Consider the following 26,715-nt stretch of genomic DNA (forward strand, 5'->3'; position numbering starts at 1 on the left):
ATAACCACAATAACCACAACAACAACTCTCTATATAGGAAATCTAATAGTTACCACAGCTTATGTGTACATTGCTTCTACGTTATTTACTTTTTATTGCAATTCATTCACATGCAAGTAGTTTAAGAGCCAGTTCTTCAGTGCTAGTTTAAGTATGGTGAATTATTGAACTGATTTCAACTCTGCAAAGGTGGACTCTTAAACTTAATTAAGCTGGAAAGCAGTTTTAAACTTCCACAGAAAAACTGGAACTAATTTAGACAAAATGTTTGAACTTTTCGTCTAATTGTAGGCAAACAGCCCACAGATATGCAACTAAATTTGGATAGAAATATTGCGTTTTTTGTGTGCCAAATGCAACACAAAGCCATAGTAGTGTAGGTAGAAGAAGCGATAGATTGAAGTAATAAGATTAATTTGCGTATTTAAAAACTTTTTAGCAAATGTATATGTATATACAGGGTTGGCCATATTAAATTGACCCATGTGATTATTAAAAAAATATGGAAAAAGAAACATTTTTTTGTGTTTCATTGTGAAAAACATTTAATTTAGTTCAAGGAGATTCGTTTACATCACTTTTTGAATATGACATCGCGCAAGTGGTCGCCCTTAGCTTGTATAGCGTAATGTGCCCGTTTTTCGGCGTTTTCCATAGTTTTGGCCAGCGGCTCGGCCGATATGGCGGCTATTTCCCGTCAGATATTGGCCTTAAGTGCGCCTAGTGTCTTTGGCTTGTTGACGTAAACCTTAGATTTCAAATTACAGTAAAAAGTTAAAGGGTTACTCAATGGGTCAGTTTAATATGGCCAACCCTGTATGTACATACGAATATTTTTTTACATTATGTCAATTAATATATCAAAATAAATATTCTTTTTGTACGCTAAAAATTATCCGTTAACTGCAATGCTCCGAATATACGTTTGAAAACAAAATCTTTTTACTATCGTTGAATATCAAATTAGCCCTGCAGTGGTTGCGTGGTCCAGATATATTAATCCACTCAAGTAAAATCACAAGTTTCTTAATATTCAAGTGTTTGTTTTTGTTGATTTTAGATAAAATATGTGTTTCTCTGCCTCTGAAGTTTTTCTTAATATAAAATATTTGAAAAAATGTTGAAATTTAAATAAATATATAAATATTTGGAAAAAAATTTAAATTCGTGCCCTTTATTTTTTTATTTTAAAATGGTATGTAGACCACGCTACAAATCGTGTCACATTTAGTTACGCGACTGCTGCAAGCTTAATAAAAATAGCCCTATTGTTACAAAAAAAATTTAAAGCGCACATTCAAAGAGTATTTATTGATCGATAAAAAATTCTTCAATTGCAGATTGACAGTCGAATTCGCATTAGAGTGCCTTTTCAACGCTTAAGCCGAAAAAATGTGCAAGGCGCAAATTTCAGCGCATTTGCCGCGTTACAGAGCGTCAATCTGGAGCATTCAATTAATTTCGAGAACTCAATGCCCTAGAAGATAGCCCCCCACTCAGATATTTCCACGTTGTTTACTCAAATATTCGCTTTGGATGTATTTTAATTCTTATTATTTAGAATTAAATACAGTTAAGCGTGTCGTCCAATATGTTCCATAGAACCTAATTGGTTTGAATATAAAATAAATTTAATGATTTTAAATTTTCATGATTTAAATGATTTATGGTCTACAACCAATTTATATATGAAAAGCCTTAATGTTTTGTATTTCATGCACTTTTATATCAACCAATTTGTGCAGCCTTTATTGAATATTTAAGACAAAATCATGACAAATCAATTTTATACGAAAAGCAATTATGAGAAATGTTGCTCGCGAGTACATATTTGGCGTATGAAATATAAATACTATCATTTCGGGCCCGATGTTCATTCAATTGAAATGAGCTTAAATTTAGTTTAACCTATTCAATAAATCTACTGCTTAAATTGAGTAGCTTACAAAATATTAAAATAAAAAATATAAATGTAAGTTGTGTGAACTTTTTGCTTGTTGCTTGTTTTTTTTCGCTGCGTATAGTTGTTGTCAGACTTTGTTACTGTTGTTGTTTTGTGGAAAATGCATCATTTTATGCTTCCATAATAAATAATGCATTACCACTTATGTAATATAATAAGTCCTTCCAGTTTATAGTATTCTTAAAAGTTTAAACTCTTTTCTACTTAAAACGACATACGGCATAATAATCGAATTTCAAGAATTCTATTTTCAACTGTTTGGATTTATATAGCGACTTGTTTGAAATGAGAGAAAGGAGTAAAACTGTATATTCATGCACTGCGGCAAACGAGCCCTCAAGCTCAATGTCTATTAGTTGCTTTAACAGCTATTGCAACTTTCATCTGCTAATCTCTGCGCGAACTAGACCGTGATGGTGTTGAATCACCTCGGCGACTGCGTTTTGTCGGGATGTTACGTCTTGGTGACGGCGATACAGAATCATCGTAGCGTCGCTTTGGCGATGGCGAAGCCCCTCCGGTGCCACCATTGCGCTCGTCTTCGCTATATCTATGGTATGTGCTACCATTCTCTGTGGCGCCGCGTCCATTCTCTCGCGACTTACTATTGTAAGCGACATCACGAGACTTACGTGAACTTTTATTCGGTGAAACTGAACGACTCCGACTGCGAGATCGACTTGCCGAAGCAGCAGTTCGTGAACGTGATCTGTGAGTGCGAGAAGCACTACGTGACCGACTCCTTGAATTGCTTCTGAAATTAAAAAATGGAAAACACTTAAATTAATATATGTAAATAATATTCATATACATAAACATAAATAGATATTATATATAATAAATTGTAATCAGATTGGACGTACTTTTTCCAATAGGTTCGTTTTTGACAGATCACGCTTAACTACTGTCAAACTAAATACATAATTTTTTCAGTATTCATTGACATTTCACCATGCAAAGACTTACGCTACAACAACGTTTACAAACTGTAGTTGTATTACGAAAATCGAAGCTCTGTGAAAAGTGTCCATCGCGCGCGCAGGCGAACTTATGGTGTACATAACCGTTCAGCGATGAGACCCATTTTAGCTTTAGTGACCACGTCAATAAGGAAAATTACCGCAGCAACCTGAAACCATTCAAGAACTGCCATTACATCTATTAAAACAACCGTTTGGTCTATGATGGTTTTGAGCTGGAGGAATCATCGGCCCATATTTACTCAAAGACGAGGTTGCGAGGTTGGCGCCAACGTATCAGCGTACACTATCGCCACATGATAAACGACTTTTTGAGGTCGGAAAATGAAGCCCGTGCTCTCTACAACATTTGGTTCGAACAAGACGGCGTTACTAGCCATACTGCTAGGGAAACAATGGATTCACTGCGTTGTCGTTTCGGTGAGCAATTTATCCCTCGTCTCGGACCAGTGGATTGGCCACAAACATCGTGTGATATCACACCTTTGGACTTTTATTTGCGGGGGTATGTAAAGTCTAAATGCTTTGTGGATAAACCAACTTCGATTGAAGCATTGGCAGCCAACACTACTAAAGTTATTCACGAGATACCAGCGAGTCACTCGAAATTGGTGTTTACGGATGGTCGAACTACGGCGCAGTTGTGGTTAACATTTAAAAGGTATTATCTTTAAAAAATAAATGTCATGAATGGTTATACACAAAAATAATAAAGATTGCCCAATCAATTTGAATTTTCGTTATTATATAGGGTTTTTCAGTAAGAGCGCTTTAACTTTTGAACTTTTTTGAATAAAACACAAACGGTTTGACTTTTTTAACTAATTTTTTTTTTTATTATCGAGTTTGAACATATACATTTAAGTATGAAATTCGATTTCTTTTGCATGACCACCGCGTGCACGTTTTACGAAGTCCAAACGTTGAACCCAATTTTCGACCACTCTTTTGCATAAATCGGCCGAAATTCCAGCAATTTCGCGTTCAATATTGGCTCTGAGCTCACAAATCGTCGGCGGCTTGTTACTGTAGACCAGGGGTGGGCAAAAGCCGGCCCTCTTGCTAATTTTATCCGGCCCGTTGAAAAATTCCGCACATAAATTTGTTTAAACTCTTTTATGAGATTTTGTTGACATCAGCATTATTAGTGTGCGTACTGTATATATAATAGTCTTAATAAAATGGGCGGTCGGCTAACTACACTAGTGTGGACGATGTCGTGAGCTTGAAACAATCCTCGTGTGTTTCACACGGGTCGCTCGCGACGATCGCTCTCAGGGCGGTTTTTTCGTCAAACACAAAGGAGATCGCGCTAGGTTCGAAATGCCTGTGAGTACGGCATATGCCATAGATGACTAGATGTGAAACTCTTTTTCTCGTGAGAGCGCTGAAAAATGTGCATTTTTTATAACATTTTCCAATATTGCCACACCGGTAGAAACATGAATTGGGTATTTTTGAATCAAAGGTCTGGAATTTTTAGTTTCCACACCACCATTGAGGTTAGTATTTAGTGTGCGGTTGCCCAATAGCCTTATATCACTCGTAAACACCTACATAACTTTAAATATTTATTTTACCGTTTGATGTTTTTCTTTTCTTTTTTTGAATTCTATTTACTATTATATTTACGAAATGCAATATAAATGTTAAATTGTAATAACTATGTGTCAATATAAAATAATTTGTATCATTAAGACATAAATAAGTAACAAAATAAAATGTTTCATTGACTGGTTTATCTAATAGGCATTTATTTATAAAAATATTTCTTTAAAAATTACGTGACATATTTTATTCAAATTGAAATGATACTTAGTGTTTTTGTCAAAAAAAAATTGGCAGGGAAAAAACTCCATCCAAAACATCCGCTTGTGCAAAGCATATGCGGTATAGTCCTCCGGCCCGGGAGACATTTTGAAAATTTCATTTTGGCCCGCGCTTTAAAGTATTTGCCCACCCCTGCTGTAGACCAATGACTTCACATAACCCCAAAACGGGACGGCTTGTTAAATGGACCGTAAAATGGCCGTAATGCTCTTAAAGTAGCAGCAAGAGAACGATTATTTTCATAAAAAATTTGCACGATTTACAATCGTTGCTCAAGTGTGTAGCGTTCCATGATAAAATGTAGTTGAAGTTTACAAATGACAAGCGAAAAATAAAAAATATTGCGTCGTTCGCCCTCCCTATCGGAAAAAAGTTGAAGCGCACCTATTGAATAACCCTATATTTCAATTTAAAATCCGATGCCTCTAAATCGATCACCCTTTTTTTAATTAATAAGCGAGCTCGCAGCTATAGGTGCTTTGCGATGATGGAACATAACTGTTTTACTTAGGGATATCGAGAGTTCAATTATATTGCAGAAAAGCAGAATAGAGAGTACGAGCTTTCCTATGACAGTTGGTTCTACGTTACCTGAACGACCCGGATTTATATCCCGGCAGGGACCGTCACTCCAGCAGCATTCCGCGTACATGTATGAGGAATTGCTATGCTTCTACAACAACAATAAAGTATGAATATTACCTTGACCCTCGGGTAGGCGTGTTGTATTTAGAATAGGTGAGCTCAATGGCACAGAAGAGAATTGCACAAAAAAAAAAAAAATTCGGCTCTACAAGATGGTTGCTTGGAGGCTCTGGATAGCCATTGCGACCATTGCTAATGACTTCATTCAGAGGTACGTTGCACTAGACAGTGCTAGTTTACTGATCGGCAGCCCTTGGTCGGGAAAAACTGTCATTCCTGTAACGTGGAGCCGCCTGACATGGGAATGTAAGTAAGCTGCTACAACAACAACAGCAGCAACTTCATTTAGAAATATTGAGAATATTAGCCAGCTAAGGGCCGTGCAAAATATTATTTTAGAAAAATACTTCAACAATTCACCATTCTACATAATTCCAATTCATATTTTAACAATACCTTTATAACTGCGCAACATAAAACACGTAAACATAGGTTAGGTTAAATGGCTGCCCTAGCTAAAGAGCTCACTTAGACAAATGTAATTCGTCCGTTGTGGTGCCATACATGGGAGAGGGGAAAGGAGATGGGAAGGAAGAAGGAGCTTTGGGGTTTGATACGATGATGACCATACATTTTACGACGGCGCCGACGGGGGCTGATTTGCGTTCGTAGTTGGCCGTAACAAGCTACTAATGAACTTCATCAACTTTATGACATCTACACCGGCTATATCCGCAGGCGTAGCGAAAAAGTAAGAGCCCAGATATCTAAGTCTTTGCCAGGCGAGAGCAGGGCAGCTGAGAAGAAGGTGTTGAGATGATTCCACCTCGTCCTCCAGACAGTTTCTGCAGAACGGACTTGAGGCAATCCCAAGTCTTACGGCGTGAACACCTAACGGACAGTGTCCTGTAAGGATGCCCACCAAATTTGAGAGCTGGGGTTTTGTTAGCCTTAGGAGTTCTCTTGAGCGTCCCCGATCTACCCGTGGCCAGAAGGATCTCGCGACCTTGCACGTTTGCGCAGTAGCCCAGCGCTCGCTGAGTTGTCTCGAGGCCCATCTTTCCAGGAGCAGACCACAGCTTCTCAGGGGAACCCCAATTCTCTCATTACGCGACGAAACCGTCTCCAAAGTTCCCTGTCTAGCCAGCTCATCAGCCCAGCAGTTTCCCTCTATGCCGCTGTGCCCGGGTACCCAAATGAGCCTGATGATGAAGTATTCGGATGCAATCGAGAGAGAAGCCAGACATTCTCCGACCAATCTCGAGCGCACAAACAGCGAGCCCAAGGCCCTAATTGCCGATTGGCTATCGGAGTAGATGTTTACTTCCTTAACGGTAATTACCGAATTGAGCAACCAGTCCACCGCTTCCTTAATTGCGGATACCTCCGCTTGGAAAACACTACAGTGGTCCGGGAGCCTAAATTTAAGTTTGATGGGAGGCTCCTTGCAGAATACTCCCCCACCAACCCTTCCGTCCAACTTCGAGCCATCCGTGAACATGTTTGCCATGCCTTGCCGCCGAATGTTGCACCCCGCCCACTCATCCCTTGAGGGAATGTGGGTAGAAAAAGGTCCGCTCGGACCTAGCGTGGGTGTACAGTGGTCCAGCACCATAGGGATGAACTCAAAGTTTTTAAGAATACTAGAGTGTCCGTAACTTAAGTCTAGCCTATGGCCCGAACACCTTAACCTGATTGCGGCGCGTGCAGCGGTAGTTTTTCCTACAATGTCCACGGGCGCCACATTCAGCATAGCGTTAAGCGCTAGAGTAGGAGTGGTACGGAGAGCCCCACTGATTCCAATGAGGGCAGACCTTTGTACCTTCTCCAGCTTCTTAACTGATACCATCCTTTCTAGCGAGTTCCACCAGACAAGGACTCCGTATAGCAAGATTGGTTTTATAATCGTGTTATAAAGCCAAAAAGTGACTTTAGGCGAGAGGCCCCATCTTTTGCCGATAGCGCCCCTGCAACCATACAGGGCGACTGTTGTCTTTCTGATTCTCTCCTCAATGTTTGGCTTCCATGTAAGACCTCTGTCAAGGATGAGTCCCAGGTACTTCACCTTGTCAGAGAGCACCAACGGAGCGCCCGATATTGAGGGGAGAAGCACTCTTGGTACTTTGTATTTCCTCGTAAATAAGACGAGCTCCGTCTTCAGAGGATTAATCGATAGGCCGCATTTAGCGGTCCAATTTATAACTAGATTCAGATACCCCTGCATCAGTTCCATCAGAGTATCTAGAAACTTGCCTCTGACAATAAGTGCCACGTCATCCGCGTAGGCAATCACCTTACAGCCCCTCCCCTCCAGCTCCTCCAGCAGACCGTTAAGTACGGCAACCCAGAGTAGTGGCGAGAGAACACCCCCTTGCGGAGTGCCTCTGTTCACTTGCCGGCGGAGAGAGGTGTCACCCCATTCTGCCACGACCGTTCTATCGGTAAGCATCGTGTGGATAAGCCTTATAAGTTCGGTTCCGACTCCTAGTTTACCTAGCGACCTGGTGATTGCCTCCGGGAGGACATTATTAAAAGCCCCCTCAATGTCGAGGAAGGCACCCACAGTGAACTCCTTCTGGTGGAGGGACACCTCGATGTCCTTAACAATTGTATGCAAAGCAGACTCTACCGATCTGCCTTTACAGTAAGCATGTTGAGCGCACGATAAACGCCCCCGAGGAATTTCACTCCTTATGTGCAGATCAATCAGCCTCTCCAGGGTTTTCAAGAGGAACGAGGAGAGACTGATTGGTCTGAAATCCTTAGGGGATACATGTGAAATCTTACCTGCCTTGGGTATGAAAGTTACTCTCACATCCCTCCAAGATCTGGGTATATAGCCCCTATCTATGCAGCTCGCGTAGATAGGAAGAAGCCAATGACAAGATACCTCAGCAGATTTCTGCAGTTGAGCCGGTATAATGCCATCGGGCCCAGGTGACTTGAAGGGTTTGAAAGAGTCAATCGCCCAAGCCAGGCGTCGCTTATTCAGCCAGCGGCGGTGGGTGTGTGGAGTGCTATGCGTCCTATCCCAGCCGATATTAAGCGAGCCCGGATTTGTCGGAAAATGGGCGTCAAGGAGTAACCGTAGTGACTCCTCGCTGCTCATGGTCCAGCACCCCGAGCTGTCTTTCAGGTACCCCATAGGTGTGGAGTTCCTCGAGAGAATACGTCTGAATCTCGCGGACTCATGACAGCCCTCCACGCTTTCGCAGAATTTCCGCCATGAGTCTCGCTTCGCTTTCCTGATTTCGGACGTAAACATAACACACACATAAATATACAAAGAAAAAAATTCACCGAAAAACTTTCACAAGTACATAGACTAAAAAAATCTGACATTGGCCATGGGAAACCTTTAATTTAAACTAAGAGGCAAAAAGTAAGGTTCCATAGATTACAAACTGTTTGCTAGCTTTTATTATAAAGTATTCATATGTATATAACAATGAAAATGTTGTCCCCAACTCAAAGCCAAATGAGACCTAAGACTCCTCTCCCTTTGGATCAATCCCATCGAAACAGCATATTTCTTGAGCCTAACGTTACATGAAACAGGTTAGGTTAGGTAGACTTGGCTGACTAAAAGCCATTACATGGACCTTAGTGGTACTAGATGGAGCTTGCTCCATACGTTTCCTTGTAGTAGGCTTCCGCGTCTTTTGCAAATCTAAAAGTAAGCTCTGAAGCTCTAACCCCGAGAGACATTGTAACCCTTTCATATTGTAGAGCTCCTAAACATTTCATTGGGTTTCTAGCTAATGCAGGGCAAGAACGTAGGCGTTCAAGAGTTTCCGTCTCTTCTAGTTCATGGCAAAATCTGCAGCTATCATTGTTTGTAATTTCCATCTTGTATGCGTGTGCCACTAACAAATTGTGGCCTGTCAGTATGTTGTTGTTGTTGAGGTGGTTGAGCATTTCTGAGCTGAATATACTCCTAATTAGTGACCAGCACCGTTTTAGTACCACTATCTCGTGTGATGATGGTTTTTTTTTTTCAAGTCAGATCCATTTAGTGAGGTCCAAGTATAGCAGCAAATCCTTTATCTCAATGTCTGGGAAAGGCTTACCGAAGGATCGGAGTCGTGCCCTGGCTAGTCCCGGACATTCACATAAATAGTGGAAATGACTTTCCTTCGCCCCTTCCGCTTGACAGCTTCTACAGATAGGATTGAAGGGTAGATTGAGTCTAGCTGCATGATCCCCTACTTTCCAATGTCCTGTAAGGGTTGCAGTGATGCGTGAAATGTTTGGCCGAGAACATCCTAGCAGGTCATTCGTCCTTTGGATTTTGTATGACGGCCATGTGTTTTTTGTTGTAATACATGTAGGTATTTGCTTCCATCTTCTTTCGGCTAAAGCATGATAGTGTGAAGCAATGGATGCTTGGATGTCTGTCAGTATACCTACCATAGTTCTGCTTTCCTCTCTAGACAGGACTAGTACGAACCTGGCGTATTTATCTGCATTCTGTGCACACAGGATTTTCGCGATCAGATGTGTCAGTCTATCTGCGACTTCCCTGGTCCTAAGAACGTCTTTACATGAAAATTCATATAAGTTTATTGCCGTCTGACTATCAACGCATATTTTACAAAATGATGTCCAATTAACACGACCACTGTTCTCTTAAATACTAAATAAGTATGTTATTAAAAATATTTGGCATTATGCCTTTTTTAATACTGACAAAGCAAACACATGCCGTCATTAGAATGGAGATATACAAGTATATACGAGTATATATTTTCCCGTGCTTCCTAGATGGAACATAAAGCGTCGCCGATTGGGAATGGCGAGAATTCTCGATTAATTACGTTTGTAAGAGACAGTATGCGAATATTTTAGAAAAGATTGTACGGCAAAAGCAGAGGACGAAAGCAGATTTTTCCCGAACGCTCTTGTGCATCAGCATATATCGCTAAAGAACTTATTTTCTGCAACCCCGGTCAAATTTTTCCACAGTCTGCTCTTAATTTCTCTCCATCTTATTGAGTTCGTTGTTGTCTTAATGTTGTAGCAGTAACTTTGCGCTGTCATTGTAGTGTAATCACCTGTCGTCTTCGTCTAGCTCATCTAACGGTAGGCCCAGGCAACCAGCCGTTTCGACGAGTTGGCTCCAGAGGGAGAGGAATGTTAGATGAGTGGATTTGTTGGGGCATGTGAAAAGGTGGTTACTGTCGTGCGGGGTGCCTTCACATACCGAACGTATGTTTGGTACGTCGGGATCAATTCTGGATAAGTAGGAGTTTAACCTGCTACAGTATCCAGAACGTAGTTGTGCCAATGCTGACTTAATAGCCCAAACTTGTTAGAAGGTAGAATTGCCCTTCGCTAATATTTTTGTTTTTTAATTGATCTATGTGCGCATGGACTCCCTCAACTGCTCAAGCAGATACGTTCCCACAATCCATTTTATGATAATATTGCAAAAGTGAATTATTGTTCTTTCGCACCAATCTTCAGAGCACTTAGATGTTGGATTGTTTGCGCTTGATTACTTTTTATTCTTATAACAGATTTTGAAGATATTCTTTTTAAACCAACAAACACATGGTATGTGTCTACTTGCAATGTTAAATTGTCTGTAAGATTTTATAATAGATTTAAATATTTACTTTTTACCCCTACAAATTGAAATTAATATTGAAGTTCAAACGTGGTGTCCTGAAATAACTGCTCTCTAGTTAACTCGGCAGGGGCTAGTTTTTTTAATGATATAAAACTTAGCTGTGCAATTTACCCATTTATAACGATATAATATTGGTAATGAAGTAGGAATTTAATAAAGTAATAATTTTCTGAAGGACACCGACCTACTCCGTCGTATCTGATTCAACATACAGTACATCACGAGACAGCCGAAAGCCTCTGCTGCTAGCGCTGCGTTTGCTTAGTTTACTTTTAATTTTATTATCATGTAAGCTCTAAAAAATAAAATAAATAAAATAAAGTAATAAGACTCTTGTTGGGTTATATGTGTGGCTTTTCAGCATAGGCATTACTGTTTTTTGCCTAATTATAAATTTTTGATATTGAAAAAGTAAATTCAATTGCAACACTCTCACGTTTGAGAAAAAATTATATAGCATAAAATTAATCACCTCTTTAAAATTAATGTTATTGCATTCAAAACAATTTTGGACTACGTCAAAAGTTTATTTATGCTTAATTTTTCGAACTTTTCTTGTTTTCTTGTTTTCCAATTTACAATCGCTCGTTTTCCATTGTCTCCTTTTAAGATACTTTTTTTCTGAAAGTAGCTTTGTTCATTATTTTATATTCTTACATATCCTTATAAACAAACACTTAGTACAGCTAAATGTTAAGTCTAAAAAAAAATTAACTAAACTTAGATAACCTAATCCGACTACTACTCCTTAGTCTTAGGTTTTTTTTTGGCGGGAGGCGCCTCTTCTGGCTGTTCTTGATCTTGGTTCTTATTTTTCTTTTTCTTCTTCTTTTTCTTTTCTAAACCAACAGTACTCTCGTCTTTAGTTTCATTTGGCTCGACCACAGATTCATCTTTAACTTCAGCTGATTCTGAGTGTTTTCGCTTCTTAACAGATAATGTACTGTCAGCTTCAGGTTGATAAGTGAACACCTCGCTGAAATAAAATAAAATTTGATATTAAAATTTTTTTAAAGGCAACTTAAAATTTGCAAAACTATTTAATTGCATTTTCAGACAGCCAAGGTTTATCGTCATTTTATGTAATCAGACAGATGCGAAACCTTTTTGTTATCATCATTAAGTGCAAAAATTGTTTCACAGAAAGAGAATTTCACATATTACCTTTTTGCCTGATATTTCTCGAACTTTGCTTTAGCTTTTCCGGTGCCTGATAATTTTCGCAGATTTCCTTCTTCTAGTAGACGCAATCGAGCTTCTAGTTTCACCTTATGAGTCGCTCCCAGTTCACAACTTGCTTCCTCTCCAAAAGCATCAACACGTGTAGCCAAAGATGCCTTTGCTGCCAGCGATCTCGACATTTTGCCTTTATTTTTTAAACTGGCTTGCCCAACCAGTTGAGCATGGAAAATTAAACCATATTTGGGAGTATCTTTTTTTGTTTTTAACGCACGGAAAAGAGCTTTCTCGGCACCCAAAATTTGTACAGTGGAAGATGGATGTTTAGCAAGGTTTATAAGTGAGCCTGCATGTGCAATAAGGCGGGCACCAACGGTTTCACCAACAAGAACTGTTAGATTAGGTGCCATCGCCATCATTCGTGTCTTCAAATAATCGTATAAATGAGTTCTATATTCGTCGATGGAAAGTATTTCATCACATAGGCATTGAATATTCATGATATCCTCTTCAGATATTTCGGTTCCCATTGATATCTCAGCGGCTTCTTTTACCTTTTCCTCCACCTCTTCTGGTAGAATATCAGAAAGATCCGTTTGTGCCATATTTTCCCGAGTGCCTACTAATTTGACAGTCTTTACGAATGCAATATTATCTGTAATTAGCTTGCCAAGTTCTGGAAAATGCCAACCGTACCATTCACGAGCACGCATCATATAATTATTTAACTCTTTATCCAAATCGTCCAATAGACATTGCGCTTGCACAATCATTGTGTCTATTTTGTCGGGTGAGAACTTTAATTTGTACCGCGATAAGGAGTGAGCTAAACCGAGTGCCATGGCTGTCATTTCACGCTTGGGTAGACCACTTAACAAACTATCCGCCTGTTGACGTATGCATCTCATCAATTCTTGTACACCCGTATTGTAGACACATGGCACAGCTAATTTATCCTTAATGGCATTACCCAACTTCGCATCAGCGACCAGTAACGAAGATTGCACTTCGTTGCTGAACAATTTTTTCAAAGTCTTTTTAAGAGGTTTAGACATTTTTCCCTCAACTGCAGCTGTAGCTGCTGCCAATGCCTCCGTGGTGTCATTGAATTTCTCAAAATGTTTCAACTTCAATAATTTACTGGCCTTTTCCGGTGTTTGAAATTCCAGATATAGGTTATCTACTTCTGCAAGCTTTTTTTCGTCTAATAGCTTAAATATTGCGTAGCCCGCCGGAGTTTCGTATAACACAAACATTTTAGTGCCACAATTTAGTTCATGCACAAAAAAAAATTATGCGTTCTTTAACTTAAATATTTTCAGTTACTTAAAATATTATTGCTGACACAAAAATTTACTCCGAACTACACCGACGAAAAACCAAAATGAAGGCTGAAACGGCACTCGTGGAAAACACGTGTGTGCGCCTTTGATTGCAGCGAAGCCTAGCGGCTTTTTCGACAAGAATTTGCCTTCTTTTACAAATTTGTGTCTTTCATTCACAATGAGTTTGTTCGCGTACTTCGTACTTGGCGAATTTAATAAAACCTTCATTCACAAATTACTGTGAGTTTGTGAATATTCATTGAAATTAGTTTTAAATTAGAAAAATACAAAATTTTAAATTAAAAATACAAAATTTTAAATTAAAAAATGTACAAAATTTTAAATTTTGTGTTATATTTGTATTTTACATTAAAACTTGTTGTACAAAAATTTTAATTTTGTATTTTTCTGCAGGTGACGCGTAATTAACATGAAGTAATTTACGGATAACGATCAAATTCTTTTCCAGTACAATATTTAATTTATCCGTTTTTAATTAAATACTTTAGCACTTGCCAAATATCGCTTACTTAAACGCGGTGCCGTCCAACATTTTATAATATAATTGTGTACGAGTATATAATTTGTTGTGTTTGACAGTAGTCCCTTGTTTTCGCTTACTCTTCCTCTTCTTTTCATTCGTTTATTTTCTATCCTGACGTCACTGCCCCTGCCAATTAGCTCGTAGTTTTCAACTAAAGTAATTTTTTTCATTCAACGTCGATTTCTCTGTTTTCTATTTTAAATTTTTTTATGTAAACACGAATGCTCGTAATCATAGAAAAGTAAAAAAATAGGTTTTAGTCAACTTAATATGCAATTTATCACAAAAACAGGGTTTTTACTTTAAAATGTGAGTAACGTGATTTTAAAATGATAAAAACGGGTATTCAGTAGCTTCTTTGTATTTTTGTTTCTCTACTTCTAAATGTAAATAAAAATCAGCTAGCACTGGTAAAACTAATTAAAGTACTCATATTTCTTTATTTTACCGAGTAAATTTTTATTTATGACTGAATTGCTCTGTTCTCTCTCATTTTAACTAGAATTTAGTTTTAACATATCTATAGGCGCCTTCTATTCGCAATTTCTCTACTCGCTATGTTAGGCGTGACAACCATTCGCTTAATAACGCTTGGCCGAAGAGACCTTATGATTGACAAAATTTTAAAAACTGATTTAAAGTTAAAGTTTGTTTTTAACAAAAATGTGTTTTAACGAAGGACTATGTCTACGGGCCGAAGTCATCAGCTTTTTGGATATTTTTCTCTTTGAGAATAGACAGATGACCATTTGCTAGAATTTTGCTGCTGGTTAATATTTACTAGAAAACTACCTCAACAAATTTAATAACTGGAAAATTCTTGTTGGATTTCTTTTTTGAATTATTATTATTTTTACTTACTCATAAGTAAAATGTTTAAATTGTACGCGATATAGACAAAGAACTGTTGTCTATTTTTTTGTGTACATATTGATGCTTACAAGAAAAAATAATTTGTATTTAACACAAATTAAAATATCTTCAAAAGGTTCTCGTAGACGATATAAATAATCCTTTTAAGAGTGCCTTTTGACTTGACCGTGTCTGTCAATGTGGAATGTGGAAAGTGGTATAAACCGATAATAACTAAGTTTTATCAGCGGAAATTCGGAGTTGATGTTGTTGTATGCGGTCGTCATCGTCCAATTCATCTAAGGCCCCGGAAACATGCTGTTTCGATGGTTTGGACCCAGAGGCAGAGAGGTGTTAGGTGAGTGGTTTTAAGAGGGTATGTGACATTTAGTTTCAACAAGACAGCATAGCACTTGAAACGATTGAATATTGCGGAAAAAGTTTGGCGATTCGATTATTTTTTAGAAATTGTGGCATTGAATGACTCCAAAAAGTTTGATTTAACACCTTTAGATAAATTCCTATAGGATTATTTGAAATCATGGGTATATATAGGGTGGATCATGTAGAATTCATGTAATCGGCTATAAAAAATCATGTGAATCGGCTATAAAAAAAACTAATCAATATTTTTTCAAACTTTTTTTTTTATTTTGAAGACTGAACATTGTCATTTATGAATGAAAAATAATATCGTTCAAATGACTGCCACGACTGTCTTTACAGTAGGCCATTCGATCAACCCAATTTTTAAGCACTTTTTCGATTGTTTGGGCTCCAATTTCATGAATGGCAACTTCGATTTCGTGTTTTAAAACACCAATCGTCTCTGGATGGTTCGCATAGCATTTGTCCTTAACGGCTCCCCACAAAAAATAGTCCAACGGGCTTAAATCACAGCTCCGAGGCGGTCAATTGATATCGGAATTTCGGCTGATTATTCGGTTTTCAAAAACGGTAGCCAAAAGTTCGAGTGTAACTTTGGCAGTGTGACAAGTTGCACCGTACTGTTGAAAAATTTCGTCCATGTCATCCTCTTCAATTTTTGGAAACAACTCGTTGAGCATGTCACGGTAACGCTCGCAATTTACTGTAACCGCGGCTCCTCGCTCATTTTCGAAAAAAATGGCCCGGTAATGCCGCCAGACCAAAAACTGCACCAAACAGTGACTCAGTGTGGATTTTCTGAGCCCCAAATCCGACAATTTTGCTTATTGACGTAGCCACCGATGTGAAAATCAGAAAAGAAGAAGACTCACCACTATGGAAATAGGTTTTCAATATTTCCCAATTTTGTTCAAGCGTATAGCGTCCCATTTCGTAAATGTCAAACCTTTAAGTAAATTATGAACACATTTTACATGTCATTTGTGTTACCATTATCAAAAAAATAGGTGGTTATTTATGACTATTACCCGAATTAGTCGAAAAAGCGATCGAAACTTGGGTTCATCGGATTCGATCCTCCAATAAGAGCCGTGCAGGCTATTTGGAAGGTTTTATATTCAAAACTTAATTGTATTGATTTACTACACATTGAATAGAAGCATTTTAATTCCGTTGAAGCTGCTATTTTTCCTTATAAGCTGTTTCATAATTTAAACATAGTGCTTTAACGTAGGGCATAGGTAATAACTGAATAATGCTTTTTCGGTCTACTGTAAAATTTTACTAAAATGAGTTAGTACCTCTTGCCGCGACGACGACAATATGTACATATGCGAAAATACTGACACCCAACTAAATGCATTCAATTTGGGTTTTTCTTTTCCTACATATTTGCAATAATTTACTCAAGACAAAAGACAAAACGAAAAAAAATTTCAAAAATAAACAAAAAATCGAATGTCGAAAAAAATTTTCAACATGAAGCAGATGAGAAACTGATAATACCAGTGAGAGTGTAAGAAAATTTTCACATAGAGTTTTTACACACCGTGAGAGTATTGAAATCACTGATGAACATTTTCCAAGAGAATGAATGCCCATTCTCGTTACTAATTAAATGAATGAATATTTATTCTCATCGTTTTCGGAAATCTTAGCGTTGACACTAAAAACATACAGAAAAAGCAAATGGCGCATGGTCATAATAAAGTCTATATGGGCTTTAAATTAAATGTTGTTTAATTTAGTCATAGTCCGAGTAGCGACCAGTTAAAAAAAAAAAACAAAAAAAAAAGAATTAACCTGATTCTGAAATTATTAACGAAGCAACGTTACTTAAGGCCCCTTCTATCCAATTAATATCATCTTTAGCCGGTTGTAACATATCGAGAAATAGCAGTTTTTATTTTTCCCATGTCTTCTGTTCGATCTTGGTGATTAGCAAAAGCCCATCGTGATTTGTGTATGTAATTTATCCTAAGTTTATAATTTATTTATACCACTCTGTAAGCAATACCTCAATAAGGAAAGAAGGACTGAAGCGGTATATCCTCAGAAAAAGCCAATGTGTAATTTAATAAAATATATAAAAGGTGTTATTAATAATACGATTGCGTCGCTCTTACTAATTTCACGGAAATTTAGTATAATAATAAGGCAAGGTTGTCCCCTGTCACCCCTTCTCTTCGCCATCGTCCTTGATGACGTCATGAGCCAACTGACGCTGCACAAAAAAGGCATCGTATGGAGTTTCACCAGACATCTTGAGGGCCTGGACTTCGTCGATGACATCTGCTTCCTCTCTTACGACTTGCAAGCGAAGGCGGACAAACTAGTCGCGCACTGTCGGACTGGAGGTCAACATCACCAAAACCAACGCTATGAGAGTTAACCACAATAACGCAAGGCAGATATTGGTTGACGGATGCGAGGGGGAATTCGTCGAAAGTTTCTGCTACCTCGGCTGCATCATCACGGCAGATGATGGAGCAGATGAAAGTGTCAACTGCAGGCTAAACAAAGCAAGGGCGGCATTCGGGCGAATGCGTATAATATGGGGGAGTTCTCAAATCTCCAGGTGCACTAAACTACGAATATTCAGCTCATGCGTGAAGTCCGTATTGTTGTACGGAAGCGAAACATGGCTGGTCTCTAACACCATCACACAGAGGCTACAATCCTTCATCAACAAATGCCTCCGCCTCATCTGCAGAATATTCTGGCCAAACACTATCACTAACGACGCATTGTGGAGATTATGGAGGGATAGACAAGGAACCCATTCTTAGGCAAATCAAACGCAGAAAGTGGCGATGGATAGGTCACACATTGAGTAAACTACCAGATAGCAACTCGAAAATGGCACTGGACTGGAATCCGCAAGGGAGCAGAGTTCGAGGTCGTCCAAAAACCTCTTGGAGAAGGTTGATGCTGAGCGAACTAGCAGATGCCGACATCTCATGGACGGTGCGAAAACAACAGCACAGAACTGTGTACGATGGAAGAGTCTTGTCGATGCCCTATGCTCCCAAGAGTGAACAACGAAAAAAAAAATCTGGTACATAATTACTTGGTCCATTAGATTAGTCCAATTTTTGACTACTTTTTCCAATAAATCTCAATAATAAATCTAAATGAGCCCAATCAGTAAAAATACAACGCAAACGATGATCATTTGGCTTGAATTCTTGCTCGACCTGTTTTTTAGTTTGTAAGAGGTCAACCTGCTACAGTATCCAGACAGTAAGTGAGCCAAAGTTACGCGGGTATCATGAGGCAGCTGAAGCTCTTCATCTACAATGGGTGGTGGTTGGACTCCGATACCGACATTCGGGGGTCAGGAATTTCGGAAAGTGGTGAAAGTCTCTCGAAGAATGTTGTTTAAGATCTATATACATATGTACTGTCCGATCCAGTAATTGTGGACGTGTGTTGTCGTGGATCCCGTCGGTGTAATCGAAGAGATGCCTCCTGACTTGCTCAGGCTATTGCAAAAATATTTGCAGGGGTGATTCCTGCAGTAACACCAAAACAGGAGTTGCTTGCAAAGCATTTTACAGTGCTCCTTGGCCGGGATCGAAGCCTCATTGTGACGGTGTTGCAGGACAGACATCAGGAGGCTGTCCTGACAACAGTATTTAGACAGGTCGTAGGTTTGTTTACTGCGTTTTATTTATTAATAAAGACTATATTTTCAATCATTTTGTAGCATATTGTAGAAAGAAATACTGATTAGATACAGACCGCAGATCCGGCAAGGTTATTTTTACGTAAAACTTGGAATATTCAAAGAACGGGACCCCTACATATGGTGTGTAGTGTGATTGCTACATTCATCGCTAATTTATTATGCAAGAATAATTGATAGAAAGGTCAACTTGTCTGGCTTAACATTTGTCCTTTGCAGCCCATTATTGTTCTTTTAACAAAGAAACTAGTGAAAAAAACTGTTATTTTTTGAGATGCAGGTGGAATGGCGTTTCATGTGTGCTCAAAAACTGTTTACGAAACCTGTTTGATAGTTGTGTCGATAAATTGTCAAATATTTTTAAGATTGTGGCTAAAAATGATAATAATTTCTGATTTACTTTCAGGTCTAACAAAATGTTCTCCGACCTTTGAATAAAGCATATGGATTGGCCAGGATTTCAGATTAAATTCAATAATTTTGGCACGAAATGAAACAGAAAGTTGCGGAACATAAACCACAGACTAAGGTGTAATTTAAATTAGATTACTTCGAGGTTTGCACTTCGACCTCATGGTCTTTTGTGTCCTCTATTCATCAGAGTACCTCAACCGAACCCAGTTCCCTTATTAACTCAAGAGAGAGCTGGGTTGGATTAAGCGTATCCGACTCTCTTCTGGTTGCAGTTGGGCGAGATATTTCAACCATCACCGCGTTGCGATGTAATTAAAAAAATATTATTTAGAAATTAAATGAGAAAGAAAAATACGTTTTAAAAAAACATCATTTCATCAGCGACTGCCCAAATCGAAGCCATTTTTGGTTTTACGTTACTGGAACGTACCCAAAGACTGCCCCCAGAACTTAGTTCCGCAAATACTTATTGGAAAAATAATCTTTTTCCTTTTACTTCTCAAAAAGGAAGTAATATTCTTGTATTTAAGTAATTAAATTTCGCTACATAATTTTTTTGTCTACCAAATATACATTTTGAATTTCAAGAAGCTGGTATGCCTTTGAAAGTGGCAAAATACACTTGATCGCAGGTGCATATGTTTGAGATTTCAAGAATTGACACAAATTATTTTGCTCAAAATAAATTAAGAAGTTGCATATGCTATCACATGTATAATATTAAATTAAGTTTCCGACAATATCAAACTAATTACTAGATACTTATGTACATACATTTGCAAGTAGTTCGACTTAAACAAAATATATAGAGTTTTGTATAATAATATTAAATATGCGTATAACACTTCAGTGAGCTCAGTGTTTAAGAGATATTCTTTAATGTAATTTAGCAATATTTTTAAAATCTTCATGCAGTAATAACTGGCAAAATTATAGTACTCACCGACGTCGACTACCACGTCGACTATCACGACGCCGACATTCTCTAGCATAATGTCCTCTTCCACCACATTCATAGCATTTGTTATCATCAGAGTTGTTTCTGCGTGAACGATCGCGCATACTACGTCGATCACCACGCCCACTTCCTCCACCGGCAAACTTTCCTGTAGATAACTCTACTCTTGCTCGGCGTCCACAAACTGTGCGTCCATCTAAACCGCGTACAGCATCTGCCGCATCACGAGCGCTTTCGAATTCAACGAACGCGAATCCCGGCGGATTGCGTGCAATCCAAACACTTCGTAAAGTTCCATAAGCGCCAAACGCGTATTCTAAATCATTCTTTCTGGCACTATTGCCTAAATCACCCACATATACCTTCCTGTCGCTGGGGTATCGTGACATTTTCTTTGACTTGAGTGTTAAAAAAAATAAAAAGTCATTGAAAATGAAACGAATGAAAAATCGATTGCAGGTAAGAATATTAAACAACCCCCACACAAAACTATAAAAGAAATTCTTACCATTTTCACTGCTATCCACGGCTTCAATTAATTACGTGCTATATTTTCCTCCACAATTCTACTTTAGATTATTTTTCAGCAATTTGCACAAAAATTATTTTCAGAACATCGTCGCTGCGAAAAAGACCGCTTGCAGAAATATAAGTCGATGCAAAACTTGTCCGCAAACAGTAATGCCAGATCAATTATTTAAATAAGAAGAGTTTCTCGCAAATTATGTATTTGTAAAATTTCCAAAAAGATATTAGCTTTATAGACGCGAAACAAGCTGAAAAATATGTTCGATATACATCCCTTGAATTATTAATTTTTTATCGATTTTTAAATATTTTGCATCTTGTGCTGGTTTCAAAAATTAGAGTTTTTAATGCGTAATTTTTATCTTTTTCTTCCTTGGTTTGTCTTTTATGATCTGCAAATAACTTTAACTATAAATTAGATTAAAAATTCAATTCGCGCGATTTCCAACACTATTGTGAATACTCCGTAAAAACGATTCGGCCATGAGACGCAATGCTTTGTTTGATAATGAAAAAATCCGGCAGCACTGTTAAGGGAACGAAATTTACATGATGGAGCACATACTAATGGTCTGATTGCCATGTGTTATGAAATGGTAATTTTTTTAGTATCCCCTTCCACATTGGATGGAAAAAAATACTCTATATGCTAAACACTCATTGCTTCCGAAATTAGTTGAAATTACACTACAAAAGAGGATACACATTGACATTATATTAAATTTGCTCCGCCTTACTAAACTCTACTTTGCCGAGCCGACCTCAACTGAGGGACCATGGCGAGGGCGAAGAAGATATATAAAACCTTAATGAAAATTCATTAGCATGTTTTTTAAAATACCATTCCATACATACCAGTTTCAAAAAATTATACATTTAAACTAGGAATGAAAACCTGAAACTAAAATAATCAGAATATTTAGGTAACAAAATCTTGTTTATATCCGCCCAGGAATGCCACTCCATCAATATTCCCAAAATATTTATAAAGAATGTTTATGCTGATATAACAACGGTTGTAAAAATTTTCAGTAAGGTATGCCATTTCATTATGCATGGTTTCACGTTGGGCGAGCGAGTCGAAATTATCATAAAATAATATGGAAATTCTGGATCAGTGTTAAATACCGACACCCGGATTTTTGCAAAATCAGAACCATTTTCTCGCACAAGTTCCATATTTTGCTCAGCGTCTATGTCAACAAACCAAATTGTCATTATTGGAACAAACACAATCCACAAGTGTTTGACCAAACATTAACCCATTCACAATGAATGGTTGGAGTGATTTATCCCATGGAGGTATCATCGGTCTTATTTTTTTCGAAATGATGAAGGAGAGACTCCGTGACTCTCAATGCTGCTAGGTATGTAACGATGTTAATCAACTTTATTTGGGCTCAATTGTCAAAATGATTATTACCAAGGCGAATTAGTTGAATAAAGGAAACAAATAAAAGCGAAAGACTTGTTTAAATTGTTACAAGTAACTTAGTATTATTATAAGTAAAACTTTGTTCGGATCTAAAGGGTTTTTCAATTGGCGCGGGTGATTTTGGCGCCCTGTGGCAGCCATTTTGTTTTGGTGACATCTGTCAAATCTTTTGTTTATTATTCAGTTGTTTATGCCAAATCATCATGGCAAGTTACACGATTGAACAGCACGTTCAAATGATAAAACTTTATTATCAAAATCAGTGTTCATTAACGCAAACGTTGCGCGCATTGTGCCCATTTTTCGGCAGACGTGGTGGCCCTTCCAATTTCTTATGGCCCATATTGAACCATATGGACCTAGACGACATGTGGTTCCAGCAGGACGGCGCTACGTGCCACACAGCAAACGCCATTTTATTCGATTTCAACATCTACGCGCCCTTATTGAAAAACCCTTATTATGTACTCCTTTACTCCCGTCTGGTAGCACTACGGTTGGAATTGTCGTCCAGCGGAAGCAATATAAATTGTCGACTCAAATAGCTCGCTCAGCTCGTCGTGTCCGATGAAGTACAACCACCAAATGGGATTGTCACCCTGTTAATGTGTTAACGCGTCGGGTTCGACAGACCAGAACCTGAAGTTGCAGGTCTTCAAGTGCTCAACCTACTTAGGGTATTTATGTTGGATGAACCGTTGCCGCACGACCCGGATTTATATCAATGTCAGTACTGATACCAAGTCGGAAACTAATTCACTAGTTTCGAGCACTTTATTGATTCGGTAAAAAAAAAACAACGATTATAACCAGTATAGTAATAAAAACTTTAAGGTAATAATAAACTTATAGTTTGTAGGGTATCCCCTTCTATCAATAACAACAGCTTGAAGCCTCTTTGTAACCGATAATACCAACTTCTTGTATATTCAGAAAAAGTCTTTTGCTACTCTTCTCTTGACGCCTTTTTCAGATCAGATTGGTTTCGTATTTCATATTTTCGAATCTCTTTATCTATAACCCACCAAAGGCTTTCAAAAAAATTCAAATCTGGCGATTTGAATATGCGAGCGATTCCAAAGGGCCAATTCCGTACAATCATCGATTTATGGTATGTTTCGGGTTGTTATCCAGATAGAAGCGAAAATTGTTACCAATTAATTAATTTTGATGCACTTTGTAGCAAATTTTCCTTTAAGATATTAAAGTAATATGTTTAGGCCTAGCCATATTAATTTCAATAAAAGTTAAATTTATGCACGGGGAATGTTTATGCTGCTACCACAACAAGAACAACCTGCAAGTCACATTCGGGCAGCTTGCGATTCGTTTCTGGACCGTCTCAAGGCCATAGCCAAGGCTAAAGGTGGTCATATCGAGCAAAAGCAAATTCTTAATTTTGTATTATTTTCACACGTTTTTTACTTTGAATTGAATAAAAGTAATTTTCCAAACTAAATTGATGGCCTTTTTAATTGGTTCCACTTCGAGCGCTGGACCCTGCAGTCGAAAAATTTGCAATTGTCAAAGCTTTTCACCTTTTACATTTTGCTGCCGTTATAATTTACGGCCAACAAACAAAGAAAAAATATGAAAATTTATGTAATGGTATATGCGTTTTATTAAAAACGTTTGCAGAGTTGATTCCTAGGGGCAAAAAATTCAAACGACTCAGTTAAATAACAAGACTAAGCAATTCGTATTATTATCTTTTATTTAATATTTATGTTCCATTACAAGGATAAAAGTAAGTAATTCACTCGACTGCAGAAAAAATTCCACAGGCTATTTTTCTGTATCAGTTTTTTGATTCTGAAGTAAATTTTCAAATAAATCTAATAAAGTACTTTTTACTGTAAATCAATATAATTGAAATGCCTGTTAAATAAATGTGAGTATCATTAATTGTATATGTAAATATATATGTTTACACGTGTATTAATCATAATTATTAACCCAACCTGTACTCTATATGTATATGTATACATGTGAGAATGTATATATGTATTGTAAATATGAATATTAATGTATGTAAATTTTACCGACTCATGTACATACATATTTATGTATATGCTTGTTAGTAAATATGTATACTGGGTGAACAATGTGAAATAAGCTACCTCATAAAATATTGAGTTGTATGAATGAACGATACATAGATCAGATCCTGAAATCCTGTCTCCTGTATGCATGTTAAATTGCCTAAACACACTTTTTATAAAAAGCTACAAAGTCTACAAAAACTCGATTCGATCATGTATGCCGTTATTCAGGAGTACTTACTATAAAAAGCTTTTGGAGGGGTTGTGATGTTCGGAATATGTAACTATATTTCGCAATATTGTAAAACTTTTCATTCTCACATATCAATGCCATTACAGTATGCGTTCCCATAAAGAATGGGATATTTTTAAAACATGCATTTATGTATGTATTTTTTTTTTTTTTTTTTGATATTAAGTATCAATAAAAACATTCTAATTTCCAATTTCATACAAGCATAGCTCAAACCGATAAGTACCATATTTGGCAACAGCTGTTCATTAAAAAGTAATATATGATCTAATATGTGTACTTTTGATAAAACAACCTAATTGATTTTCTCAAAATATTTACTATTTTCATAAAAGTTCAATAAAATACTAAATTTTTCTATGACAAATCAGAATTTATTTACCTTCAATCAAAACCGCTTAAAGTCACATAAGTTATATTGCCAAAATATATTTATATATTGTATAATATTTAAATAATTGAAGATAATAAAATAAATTTAGAATTACGCATGCGCACGACATATAGAAATTGTAAAAACCTGTTACCAAATTGGGAGAATGCCAATACGCAAACGTTTCGAAAATGTCTCGTCAAAAATGGCATCTCGCACGACGGCGATGTGAATTGACCACCTACATATATCATGCAACTTGACAGTGTTGTATTTTCTCTTTAGCATTTTTCGAAAGGAAGGGTGTATACCAGTAACCCAAGAACAATTCCTGTACATAGAAAGGAAATTCGAAAACCCGTACCCAACGAAAATTTTGTCAAAAGTGTTCTATACTGGACCTCTATGTCTACACTCCTTACTATAAGTATAGAGCTTTTCAACACTACTTTTAATTTCAAAATAAGGATACCCTATGATTAATACATTAACTATTATTTTTTCGGTACGTTTACATATTTATGAGGCTTGGGTCGATTAGTCGTTCTATTTGATATCTACACATGTACGCACGCTTTATTAAAAAGTGTTTAATTGCATTTTTGAATTTGTTTAATTCTCGATTCTAGTATGTTTTTATTTTGGTTTATTGGGTTCAAATCGGTTGAATGTACTAGCTTTTGGAAAACAATTACACCATTCGAACGGCATATGCCGTTGTGGCACTAGGCCAACAACAATGTTCTGTACGTTTGATTGGCGAAGCGAAGTATTGGAAAACTAGAAAACAAATAATGAATTCATCTTGTTTCATTCCGGGCTGACAACCACATGGACACGGCGAAAGAAAGAAAAACAAATCAGCTGATTTACCAACATCACCTTTAATAGATTCGCCTTGGCCGTTTATGAGAAGTTTTTCGATTACGGAAATGTCTAGCAAGAATCAATATTTTTTTTTTATAATTTTTAAGCCACTCCGTTGAATAATTCTACATATTTTTTTTCTTAATTTCGGCGTTTCCAGCCAAGAATTAAACAAACTTATTCCTTAATATAAAGTAAAATTCGACAAGTGCGCTCTTTCCAAGACACCAAAGCAACTTGAAGCTGACTATACAGCATAACTGTACTTTGAATAAGTTTTAAAAAGAGCTGAATATAAAGAGAAATTAATTTAGTTAAAAAAAAAATAGTAAATTCTAGTAAAATTGTATTTTTAATATATGTACATACATATGCAGGTACAAACCGTTTTATAGTGAAAAGTTGGTGTTACTGGTTGTTTTAGTTCCTTCAGCTAGTGTTTGTGTGTTAGACTGAAGAGCGTTTTTTATATATGAGTATACGGGTATGTATGTATGTAAGCACGCTTGGACTTTTACTTTGATATTTAAAACCTGCCGTATGTCAGATTAATATAGAAATTGTCAAGTTTTCCTTGTTTGTTGCATTTAAACTAGCTACAGGTGTTCAAGGACATAACATACATACATATTTTTATATTTTATATGGGCCTAATAAACATACATATGAAAAGATATATTCAAATTTATAAAATTCTTTTAGAAAACGCACTGCAGAAAATGTATTGTATATATTTATTTAAAGAACAAAACTCATATTGCTACATTAATGTGTTGAACGTACGTAAATACAATTTTCGTTAAGTGATTATTTAAAAATG

General features: G+C 37.2%; 2 protein-coding genes and 1 non-coding gene across 3 annotated transcripts; all 3 read right to left on the minus strand.

The window, feature by feature from the left end:
• Positions 1-1,704: 1,704 nt before the first annotated feature.
• On the minus strand, positions 1,705-21,096 carry LOC129247084 (serine/arginine-rich splicing factor 3). The gene is made up of 3 exons (XM_054885999.1): positions 20,906-21,096; positions 20,383-20,795; positions 1,705-2,717 (listed from the first exon to the last, which is right to left on the minus strand). The coding sequence occupies exons 1-3, from the start codon at positions 20,906-20,908 to the stop codon at positions 2,351-2,353; spliced, it is 783 nt and encodes a 260-aa protein (XP_054741974.1). The 5' UTR covers positions 20,909-21,096; the 3' UTR covers positions 1,705-2,350.
• Positions 11,533-13,646, minus strand: LOC129247083 (nucleolar protein 58). Its single transcript, XM_054885998.1, has 2 exons — positions 12,215-13,646; positions 11,533-12,026 (listed from the first exon to the last, which is right to left on the minus strand). The coding sequence occupies exons 1-2, from the start codon at positions 13,483-13,485 to the stop codon at positions 11,792-11,794; spliced, it is 1,506 nt and encodes a 501-aa protein (XP_054741973.1). The 5' UTR covers positions 13,486-13,646; the 3' UTR covers positions 11,533-11,791.
• On the minus strand, positions 12,099-12,175 carry LOC129249633 (small nucleolar RNA SNORD53/SNORD92). The gene has a single exon (XR_008582683.1). It is a non-coding gene; the product is annotated as a small nucleolar RNA SNORD53/SNORD92 (small nucleolar RNA).
• Positions 21,097-26,715: the final 5,619 nt, after the last annotated feature.

This window comes from Anastrepha obliqua, chromosome 5 (genome assembly GCF_027943255.1).
Source record: "Anastrepha obliqua isolate idAnaObli1 chromosome 5, idAnaObli1_1.0, whole genome shotgun sequence".
Taxonomy (NCBI): Eukaryota; Metazoa; Arthropoda; class Insecta; order Diptera; family Tephritidae; genus Anastrepha; species Anastrepha obliqua.

Coding starts and splice junctions, on each gene's coding strand:
- LOC129247083 (XM_054885998.1), bottom strand. CDS start 13,485: ATGTTTGTGTTATACGAAACTCCGGCGGGCTACGCAATATTTAAGCTA. Junction 12,027..12,214: donor GAGAAATATCAGGCAAAAAG/GTAATATGTGAA, acceptor ATTTTATTTCAG/CGAGGTGTTCACTTATCAAC.
- LOC129247084 (XM_054885999.1), bottom strand. Junction 2,718..20,382: donor CGACGTGGTAGTCGACGTCG/GTGAGTACTATA, acceptor TTTTAATTTCAG/AAGCAATTCAAGGAGTCGGT.